This window comes from Medicago sativa, chromosome 5 (genome assembly GCF_051527215.1).
Source record: "Medicago sativa cultivar Bolivia chromosome 5, Bolivia_mono, whole genome shotgun sequence".
Classification (NCBI taxonomy): Eukaryota; Viridiplantae; Streptophyta; class Magnoliopsida; order Fabales; family Fabaceae; genus Medicago; species Medicago sativa.
In genome coordinates this window covers 6,611,446-6,623,555 of record NC_140753.1, presented here as the reverse complement: position 1 = coordinate 6,623,555, position 12,110 = coordinate 6,611,446, and the positions used below count along the sequence as shown (strand labels likewise).

At 29.6% G+C, this 12,110-nt stretch overlaps 1 protein-coding gene and 1 non-coding gene across 2 annotated transcripts; both read right to left on the bottom strand.

Annotated features, from left to right (window-relative positions):
* Positions 1-137, bottom strand: LOC146919562 (U6atac minor spliceosomal RNA). The gene has a single exon (XR_015013084.1). It is a non-coding gene; the product is annotated as a U6atac minor spliceosomal RNA (small nuclear RNA).
* Positions 138-961: 824 nt separating this feature from the next.
* On the bottom strand, positions 962-5,403 carry LOC146919561 (type I inositol polyphosphate 5-phosphatase 2-like). The gene is made up of 11 exons (XM_085713003.1): positions 5,351-5,403; positions 5,164-5,223; positions 4,982-5,087; positions 4,791-4,883; positions 4,588-4,678; positions 4,371-4,475; positions 3,205-4,015; positions 2,703-2,887; positions 2,494-2,602; positions 1,605-1,753; positions 962-1,520 (listed from the first exon to the last, which is right to left on the bottom strand). Exons 2-11 carry the CDS (start codon positions 5,191-5,193, stop codon positions 1,307-1,309), a joined length of 1,893 nt encoding a protein of 630 aa, XP_085569129.1. The 5' UTR covers positions 5,194-5,223; positions 5,351-5,403; the 3' UTR covers positions 962-1,306.
* Between the last annotated feature and the right edge of the window lie 6,707 nt (positions 5,404-12,110).

Below are 12,110 nucleotides of genomic sequence, written 5' to 3'. Positions count from 1 at the left end.
AAAAAAATTGGGTTATAGATCCAAACTCTACAAAGAGGTGGATAGCCTTAACCGAGGTGTGTAGTAACAGGAAAGCCCGAAGGCTGATCCCATCCCTGTCAGGGGAGATGCCAACCATCTCTCCTTTTCACGAACACAACTGTTTGGCTGAGAATTTAGTTTATAAAGAGTCTAACATTTGTATTATTAACCGATGTGGGACTAATTTTTCAAACCACCTCTTCACATACTCAAACACCCTTTATTAACAACACTACTGTTAGACATAGTATGGTTGGTTCATATATTTGGAGATACCTTGCTTTTGAAAACATATGCCTCATGATACCGGAGGCATATTAGCAACAATAGTATTCAAATTCGACAAACTACCAATGTAAAATCCATCAGAAAATCCCTATCTTTTAGACGTTGATGTATATAGGGCCTGAATGTATGAGGTGTTGTGCTATAGTTTTTGAAAGCATCCAAAATGCAAATACATCCGCACATGTGTTTCTTTTAATAATTTTATCCTCAAATATGTTTTTACATAGTCAATTAGTTTTCGAATATGTTTTTTATGGGTCAATTGAGTCTATAAAAATACCAACAAAAAAAGATATCAGAAACGTGTTTACAATTTCGATACATTTAAAAATTATAGTGACAATGTCTCATATATTTAAGGATCAAAATGATTTTTTTTATGACAAATGTTAGTAATTAGTTGCTAGATTGATATGTACACATTCGTCTGTGTTCAAACTAAGGACCTCCAATTCTTTATCTCTGTTTAAACTTATTGATCTACCCAACCACCCTAAGGATCAAAAAGTGACACACTAAGAGAGTCGGGAATTGTTAATCTTGAATTCGTAGTCAATAGATTTTTAAAATTTGACAATAACATTATCTTTGTATTGCATGTTAATTAGTTTTGTTAGCAAACTACTTAAAGGTTGAGGGAACAATGAATGAATGGCTCAAGAATAAAAATTGATTGTACAAATCAATATATTAGATTACACAAAACTTGTCTATTGTTACAACAAAACAACCCACCCTGACGTTTATTGTCCAAAGATAAAATAACTGGGACACACGACTAATGATGAGACCAAAATTGAATAATAATTGTTCACTATGAAAAAAAGAAGAAAAAAATGTCAAATATCTTCCTATAACATATATATTCTTTGACTATATACAATTTTTTGTTATTATATGACTATCTCATTGGCTCCCCCTTATGTAACGTAACTGACTCAAATAATTCACAAAATGCTTAATATTTTGATACCAATGTTCAATTAATTTATCTTCATTAGAAAAATTGACCATCTTCATCAGGAAAAATCTCAGGATGTACTGCAGCAGTATTAGTGAAATTTAGTGCTCTTCTTAATTTGCGATGATCAAATACTTCAACTTCAACCAAGAAAATTGAACTAACTGGTCTATGATCTGAGAGCTTAATTTCTGCACGTTCATATTTTAGTTGTTTTATTCCTTTTCCTAGCCACAATATTCGATCACACCTGCATGCATATATAATTTTATTATCTAATACATAAAACCAACAAATTAATATTCATAGTCTAATAAATATTGCAATTAATTACCATGCAGGAGCTCTTTTTTTCTCCCCTTCTTTTGGAATCTCACCAACATATCTATCTGAATTAATTTCATATTTGTAAGTTGGTGCAAAGTTTATCAACCCTTCTTTCCATCCATCAAATACATGCCCAACACGCAATTCATTGCTTAGCTGCATAAAGTAATGACTAATTAGAAATTAATTATATAATCTAGGACAACACAGAACATAAATAAATAAGTACACTTGTATGTTACAATTATAATAGTTGATACTATATGCACATAGATAACAAATTATAGATGTGGTAAAATTGTTACTTGTATTGTCAAAAAAATAATAGCAATAATTCCTTATGAGGAATAAAATATCAAATTTACATAGTAAGAAAGGATAAGTATATGAAAAATAAAATATCAACAACCTTTTATCTTATTATAGGTAGGGTTTTTTATGGGGAAATTAGTCACTTTAGTCCTTGAATGGGGAACGATTCGTCAATTTAGTCCCTGAATGCAGATAATATGCAAAACAGTCCCTGCATGGTCAATTTCAGGGACTAAAGTGACTAACGAAATCTACATTCAGGGACTATATTGACTAACGGAGTCTGCATTCAGGGACTAAATTAACTAACAAAGTCTACATTCAGGGACTATTTTGCAATTTATCTGCATTCAGGGACTAAATTGACGAATCGTTCCCCATTCAGGGACTAAAGTGACTAATTCCCCGTTTTTTATGTGGTGTACTATTTTGACATACTTTACATACCCATTCAAGTAAAATAAAAGGTTTGGGTGGAGAGTTAGTAGATAAGATAAAGTTTTTTATGAGACCAAGTTTAAAATATTAAGGGAAAGATTAAAGTTATGCATATTTTGCAAGGTTTGTGGATTCACAAGTCTTACCTGATCATAATTCATTAGTTCATTCCACTTTTTTTGAGCCACCAATTTCCGAACCTCCGAATCTAACATACTGATTCGATAATTCAAATCTCCGAACCAGAAAATCTGACTGTTAACAATAAACAAAACATAAGTTAACACAAGTTGTTAGGAAATACTTATTTCATAAAATTTGCAAGGGAAAATTTTGACGATATAATAAAGCTCACTCGTGCGATGGGATTGTTAGCGCTTGATCTGTAGCAAAGACAGACGAGAAACAAGTGCGTCGTAGAATTTCATTAACATCTGAGTTTCGTCTTTGTTCAGCTCCATCCTTTGTACCAGAAGTCAGATGAGAACAAACAAAGCACATACGGGACTGAAAGAGTGACATGCTTATCGAAACAGAACCCTGCATCATTGAGAAATGTGTCTATCAGAACCAATCATATATGTAAATAAAAGAAAATTTTATATCACTAGTGCACGAGTTTGGATCCTCTTTAGCCTCGCTGACAAAGGTAAGTAGTTGAATTGAACTGATACACTGGATTCTAACGACCGACCTTTATTCAGCATGATGATTTGCAATATGATTAATAATAGTAAATGATCATAAAATGCATGAAGCACATATTATACTGTAAATGAATGCTGAAAAGTTTATGAAGCCTAGTTAACAATTAATGTGGAATTATGAAGCCTAATTTAATGTGAAACATCTCATACTTTGTTTCCCATGTAGCCCATAAGACCAACTCCAACAGGTGAAACTTTCAAATTATTAATGTGTCTTCTCAACCTCCTCTGCACCCAAACAGATACATAGATTCCCACCATTTGCTTACTGATAATCCGAACATACCTCGCATGTGATTTCGTCGCGCTTAATCCATCATCATCTTGGTTCTCAGGTAATTCAATAAAAGCATCATCACCCTCATCAGATAACATCTCAGATACATCATCTAACGAATCAACTACTTTAGGTATAACTTGTTGCTCTTTCAATAACGAGCCCAAATCTCCGGAACTATGATGCGAACGTTTCAATCCACCTCCACCACCACCACCACCGTATATGAAAGCATTCTCATTCAAGTCAAAGCCAATTCTAGCTGAACTACTTAATACTCTCCGCAACTTCGGATTTGAATCAACAATTTGTGACATTGCGTCTAACGGACGTTCGGGCCAATCAAGATCAATACCATAAACTTTCCTCACATGCAAATCATTCCCTATACTAATTATGTTACTTTCTTCGAGCTGTTGCAGATCATATTTGTCAACATTTTCCATGAGCTCATCATTAAGAATATCAATTGGATTAGCAGCATCTATATTATCAGCTAGAACATCAGCAGCAGAAGAAGTTCTCAACACCGGCGAAGGTGGCGCGCTGTGGCTTTTGTGTTTGCTATCAGGCTCGGAAGATTTGTTTAAAGATCTTCTAATGATTGCTTCCCATTTCTGGATAGGTGTATTATCCTCTGCTCCTAGTACATTTCCAGCATTCAGTGGAACTACTTCCTGGAAACTGTGAGGCACAAGACACCACAATTGAAAGTTATTTACAGAAAACTTTGGTAAACATAACATAAAGACTGACTAGAAATACTAATTCTTAAAACAACTTCGGCTCAAAATAAAAAGATACGAAAACATAAAAAAAGAGAAAATGATATTTGATCACGGAGTTCGATCAATTATGCCTACGTCGTCTCCGACTACAGAACGACTTCAGAACCATTTTATTTATTATTCAAGTTTAGGATCACTGAGTACATACTACGGTCCAGTTTAAAAAATTACCCTTGAACTGTACTGCCCATTTATCAGTAAACTATGAGTTATACCGAACAAAAGAATTTACAATTTCATGAACTACTCACCCAAAAATGTAAATATCACTTGGTTCTTCGGCACAAATCCAGTCATCAATATCAAGATCCTCAGATGGATGTCTTCCAGCAACATTCCAAGATCCAATTGCTACCCTGAAGAAAAACCAAAGTTATGATTTATCATTATTTCATTGCTATCATTAAATTAATTACTAATTAACACTATGATATGCTATACTATACATAACTAGGTTGCAAACCATACCTCACTTCCTTAGTATTTATATACTGAGCACGCAGAGTTTCTGATTTTCCTCTTCTGTGTCTTGTTTTGTATCCCTTTTTAAAAGATTCATCTGAATAATTACAAATATGAAATCATCAAATCACAGTTCTAAAAATGGAATTTATCAAAATTAACTTTTTTTTTTTTTCTTTCTTTTTCATTGAAATGGAATGAATCCTTGCCTGATATTTGACTTGAGAATATAGATTGAGTCCCTTGTGTTCTAAATGGACTATCATCACTAATTTGCATTCTTGGTTGCTTAGGAGAACAAACTGTATCATAATTATAAGAATCAAAAACTGAAAAAAGAAAAGAAAAAAAAGAAGAAGTATACAAATACAATAGAATAATCATTTGCATAGTAATATACCATCATCTTCACTCTCAGTTTCAGTATCAACTTCATCTTCACTAAAATCATTCACCTTAGGCTTAATATTAAGCCATTTTTTCATCACAATGGAAGGCCAAAAAGCCTACAATAAAATCAAATCAGCAACTTATGATCATTCAAAATAATCATGGTTCTTCAAAGAATGTTATAAAGTTTACCTCTGATCTTTTTCCTCTTCTTCCCTTCATTGTTTCAAGTCAAAGGACTAATAACAGAACCTTATAAAAAACAGTTGCTTAATGCGTTAGACTTTGAAAGAACAAGTTCTTAAATATGGAATCAATCACTGACATTTATAATATATAGTATAGTATTTAAATATGATATGATTATTTATAAAAGTACAAAAAAATGGGATTATTTGAATGATGATGATGAGATGGAAGATCCTCTTTAGTACCAAATAGAAAAAGACACAAAATATGTGAACATTATATCTGCAAGACACTCACAACTACAACTTGCACAAAGAAAACAAAAATACTGGTCCTTGCACAATGTCACTAAGGTATTTTTTTATATTAATATTAATTAATAAAACAGAACATTATTAATAGTAACTTGATCCAACAAAACCAAATGTCACACTCACTAGAACACTTGTGTAACAATTTCTGAAAATATTAATCATGAGAGAGCATCAACAAACAGAAGATGTTATTAAATGTTTGTTTTTTTATTCATTTATTTATTAGGGTAGGCAAGACAAGTAGCAGAAAATTATTATCATAGACAATCAATCAATTAGGTTATGACATAAACTAACCCTAATGGTTTTTACGTAACAAATTTTTTATTTGATTAAATAATATAAATAATAATATATGCTACTAACCCTAATGGTTTTTACGTAACAAATTTTTTATTTGATTAAATAATATAAATAATAATATATGCTATATTTGCAAAAGCAGATATAAAGTAGAGGACACAAAAATTGATGACAAAAATGCATAAAAAAAGCCAAAGATGTTTAATTAAAGTGTGGAGACAAATCTAACGTGATTGGATTAGTGGAACAAGCTAGCATTGCAATTGAATACAATGTGTGTATATATAATAGATATGAAAGGTACTGATTATTAAAATAAATCTCTTGATAAAAAATGTCATATTTTAATTTTCATTGGTCTGTCAGCCTTACACGCTATATATTGATTCTAATAGAAAGATAAGCATTCATGCATCCATATTAGTCGCATTAACAAAATAAATATATATCTTAAAATAAGTGTTATTTTCTTTTCAATACAGTGTTGAATTGTTGATTATTTTATTGTAAATCAAACTCTTAAATTAATACTTCACTTCTACAAAACATAAGTAAGATTAGTTACTTATACACTTGATAAGATATTAGTTATTCATATTTATTCTTTGTTCTTATTTGAAAGTTCAACTTCATTGTTTGTAAAGTCTAGTTCAATTCTTGAAATTGTTAGGTTTGATAACTTCATTCATATTCGAATTCAAAACTTCACAGTTATACGTGTGAGTTTCAATGATGTTTACTACATAGTCTACCAAAAACATAAAAAGTTCAGCTTCAATATCTAAATTACTCCGCGTCTCATTTAATTGTGTACAAAAAATGAAACATTTAATTCAAAAATTTGGACACTAAATAAAGATGAATTTTAGTATACTACCACTAAATAAGATGAAACATAATAATTTTTGCTTATATTTTGTTTCAACTTAGTGTTTATATTTTATACTATGTGTACTACTCTCAAATCGGTTATATTTTATATACGTTTATGACTCTAATTAATATTGAATAGTTAATAGAGAAAATTTTACAAAATTATTACTTCATTTATTTATTTTTTTGTTTTTTAATTATTTGTGAAAAAAATACTAAAGTGATTCCAAATGAGAGGAAGGAAGAAAGTATTTTCATAGAAAAAGAGTGGAAACAAAGGAGGCAAGACCCCACAAATGTGTGTGTGACAAGCTTTGAAGAAAGAGTTAAATATGATTATACTACTAAACAAAAGTTGACCCTTACACAAATCATAAAAGTGTGTTTGGCTCAAATTGACAAGTAGAGAATAAAGTAAACTAAGATTTCATCATGTCAATGAGGACAGCTGTAGACCCATTGGTTTTGTATTGTTAGTCTGTCCATCTTATTCTTCTTCTCTGACTATTTTGCAAACACGTACAATATTAGAACCTGACAAGCCATGCAAATGAATAAAATAATGAAGTTTAGAGGAAAAACAACAAGAATATGAAGACATTGACTAAAAAATTTAATTAAAACATGAGGTATATAGAGAAGAAAGATGTCACATTTTAAATGTAGGTCCAACGCACTAGCACTGTATGTGAAGATAAAAATTCTGAATTCTCAAGTACAAATATCCTTATCAATTATTATCACAAAAGTTGTAACGCATTTTATGCCGACTTAAATGAATAAGTAAGACGGTGATGAATAATATTATGGACAATGGACAAAACCTGAAATTTGACTATGATTAATTGCTTATTGCAGTGCAGCATGTTTCAAACGTTATATAATTAGCAAATATTTATAGTTCATTAGGGTTAACAATTCTATTCTATCAAAATTTTATTCATTATTAGTAGGACTAACAAATAAAAGTTGATCGTTGCAGAGATATTTGATATTTTGAAACGCGAGTTCTACGATTCTCCATTTTTTTTATATTTGATGTACGCGTTCTCGTGTTCTCTCCACTATACTATTCCCTATGAAAAGAGTAATGAAGAGGACCAATATACAACTAAGCAAAAGTGGTGAAATGGATTGAGAGAAAAGGAAGCAAATTTGTAAACAAACATTTGCGAAAAAAGACACAATTTGGAAGCTGCATTTGTCCTGCGCCGTCAACCTCCACATCCTATGAAATATTGGAACCTCATTAATTAAATTAAATCAAATAATTTTGAAGTCAATCTAGTGAAATTATAGTAACGGTTTATCCGGATTGGTGGATTAATTGACTTTTGTTTTTGCTAATAAGTGGATTAATTAACTTTTTGTTTTTGCATTACATGGTCTTCTCGTTTGAATGACAAGTTGACAATTGATTTAGTCTCTAAGTTGCGTTTCTCTAACGAAACTCATGATCAATTATAATTTCATTAGGTCTTTCAAAAAAAAAATTATAATTTCATTAGGAAAAAAGAAAAGTTTAGCAAAATGTGAAAATGAGTTGTATCACAAAAACAATATATCATAGGCTAGTAAGATATTTTTTTATTGAATAGTGGCTTTATGCAACTTGCAATGTAATCACGGGGGTACAATATCAGGATTAGTTTAGTTTCCTTGTATGTTACTAAAGAAATGGGACTTGAGTCATCTCTATATAAGTTGTTGGACTAATTAAAGGGTTATATGAGTTTATGTCCATCTTTCGGTTTTAGTCCTTTTAAATATATTTTCTAAACAATGATTTCTAAATATTTTCCGTCAACAAAATGATTATCATTATTAAAGGCTTCACATGTGTGTTGTATAGGGAGACTACTAACAAAAGATCATATAATATAATTTTTTTTGAAGGATAATATAAATTTTATGTTTTTATATATGATGACAAATTTGTTGACGAAAAATATTTAAACGATCGTTGTTTTTTTTTTTGAGAAATTTAAAAATATTATCATCACTAAAATAAAATATGATATATTTATAGTAACTATAAACTTATTCAACTCTTAATTAAATGGTTGATTGATATCTCAACCATTAGATTAATTCAATAACTGAGAAAGAGACAGATAGTTTATCAACAAAATTAAAAGTTTACTCGATAAAATAGATTCAATAGTTAATGTTGTTCTAACTTTGGTTAGTAGTTTTCCATTATTTTCTTTTTCTTATTAATTCTCCGATTTCCAGAGAAAATAGACCTTGATAATTTGGAGTTTGATTATATTAAAATTGTTATAGATATAACACATAAAGTTGACACATTTGTTAAGAATTGCTTTTCCTTCTTTGTTTATTTTATTAGAACTGCATCTCTAAATCACACTATTTCTGTTTCTTTTATGTGTTGGTTAAATTTACTACGAAAATCAATAAGAAAAAATTAAATTATTTGTTTTTTTATGTTCTTGTCTATGTATTACATCATTTTAATTACTTTAATTTTTGTAATAATTAGTTAAAGATATTTCATGTCAACCGTTTCACACATGTTAAAGACACAAATTTAACTATTAATTTATTTAATTATTTATAATAAAAAATTATAAAAATTTGATTTTTTGAAAATATTCCGTGAGACAAATCTAACATCTTGTATGCTATCATTTGTATTTAATATTTATATATCAGTTAAAAAATATGATCAAAGCAAGTTATGTGAATATTATCAAAATGCGACATGTATTTAGGAATGGATGAAATATCTTTTAAAAATAATATAGTCAATATCACTTTAGATTTTGTCAAATAAAAAAAATCACTTTAGATTTTGAAAATAAAATATAAACAACACAAACGAAAAAAATCTAAAAAGTTTTTCTTTTAGGGGAAAAATTCTAAAAAGTTAGTAACACTTAAAAAGAAACCAAGGAATAATTATATGTGTGACTTTGTGCCATTGGACTCATAGCTAAGAATTCAATTCAATTCAATCAAATTAATTATGATTGTGAGGAATTTCAATGTTAAAAGCATCAAGGAGCACATGCATCCCTGCAGGTGTTATATATGCCATGGCCTCTCAATAAGCATCTTTCAAACAGTTTATTAATCTTGACAGCGATAATGATTCTTTCTTTGATTCTTTAGAATGTCATCCCCATCTCAAAAATATAATGTAATTAGAGGTGGAAAAATTGGATCCATTAATCGAAATCCATATAATTTTTTTATCAACAAAAGTAATCGGTGGTTTATATATGACTTAATTTTTCCAGACAAGGAAAATTCGACCTTTTGATATGTGATATTGTTGGGCATAAACAAGGTAATATTGAATGAGGATATGTGTTGGGGAGTATGATGAGTCACACCATCTTTTATTTGTTCAATCTTTTTCTAATCCATAGTTTACCCAATAACAAATCCAATACCAGGATCCAAAACCAGCATCAACTCTCCTTCTTCAGAATATTACTTGTTGGGAAAGTCTGGATGAACACTAGGAACAATAAGGAATCAATGCTCCACGATTAATAATAGAGGAAGACGTCGCATCTTTACCTAAAACTTTAAAATATGTATATGAGACACCTATCTTATTCATCATATTCAATAATTGTATATTTATATGACTTTTAAGTTAGATACGGTGAAACTTTAAAAGTCAATCGTACCTATTAGATCATTAAAACATTTCGACTTTCATCGTATCTAACTTAAAAGTCATATAAATATAAATGATTATTTGTGAATGTTTGGCAATTTTACACCGAATTTATCAAATTTATTAGCATATTCTTATGTATAAAAATTTAAAATACATGAAATAATGTGGTATCTTATCAAATTTGTGGACGTATATATAGTTGTTGCCGTAGGGGATATTTACTTTTCAACAACATTTCTTATTTTTTTTAATATTTGTTTTTCATCATTTTGCATGTGAACGACTAAGATGACATTTAGTTATGAATTTTCCTATTTTAATTGTGAATGAGAGAAAACTAAAACTGATCTTATAAAAGGTAGTTCATAACACTGAAAACAATATTTAATTTTTCTTCAAAAAAAAATATTTAATTTGATTTTTTTTTCAAATTTTCAAAATACCCAATTTTTTTTTTGGTACAATCAAAATACCCAATTTTTTTTTTAAATATCAATTTTAGAAGTGGTGCCCTTTCAAATCTGCTGGATGTTGAACGCAACAACGAGTTAAAATTAGTGGGATTATGGCTTAGGCTAGACAAGGAAAATTCGAAATTGTGATATGTGATGTTTTTTTTTTTGAACAAACAAAAATGGAATATATATAATAACAACTGCAATTGTGATATGTGATGTTACTTGGATAGAAACAATAAAATGTTGGCATTTAGCATTATAGCTGTCTAGCATAGTACCCCTTTTTCTATTTGATAAGCCATAGTATCCTTGTTGAGGAAAATTAAGTTTACTATCTTCCATAATTGTCGTTTCCGTGGTTGTAATTAGCTAAGATCCACAACCAAAATAGAGCCATGGAAAGAAAGAAAAAAACTTAAATTAAATTCAAATATGACGCATTAAAAATTAATAAACCGGCTTAGGTCAAATAATCCAAGAAATATCGATTTTGACACCACATTTTCAATCAAAATTTTAAAATATTAGACATCATCGCGTCTTATATATCTACATTGATCCATGTGGGACTAACACTAATCACTTACACTTAAACCTAATAATCATATCATGGAATGAGTTTTTATTATAGGCAAGTGCTAGTCATCGAATTGAACGTTCTAACTCATACCACTGGATTTTAATGACAAATTAAATCATTTGCATATATAATAATAGTTTAGAATGAGCAATCTAATTTGTAGATGTATAGTTGTTGCCATGTCGATTTGCAAAATGAAAATCTTATCATGAAAATCCTAACCCTTTTGATCAACTTCTTCAATAGATTTGATTGAATCCAACTGGAAAAAGAAAAGTTCAAAGTTCAATTCCATAATATTATCTACATACTTACGCAATGTTTGTACCTTAAGAAAAGACTCAATGAATGGTCCTTCTCCAACTAAAAAAGAGCACATAGTTTCAAATTGGAAAAAATCGTTCATGGACCACCTATATGAGCATTTTTCTCTCATAAGAAAAGACATGCACTTCTTCTACAAAATGCAATGGGTACATATTATTTATTAAATCACCCCTTAGGCAAATTTAAGAAATTTCACAGTGTGAACTGACTAGATATTAGGGGGAGGAAAAAATTATTCAATTATAATTATTATTCTTTTGGTCAAGGAGTTTTTTTCTTTAGGAAATGAATGAGTTATTACACAATTATTAAGACAGTGAAAGCAACAATTAGACAATACGGGATCACCACAGTCTAAAGCAATAAAATTCAAGATATTTGTGTTACAACTCAATCATGGTATAGTGTGTCAACCATCTATAACACTAGTAACTAACTAC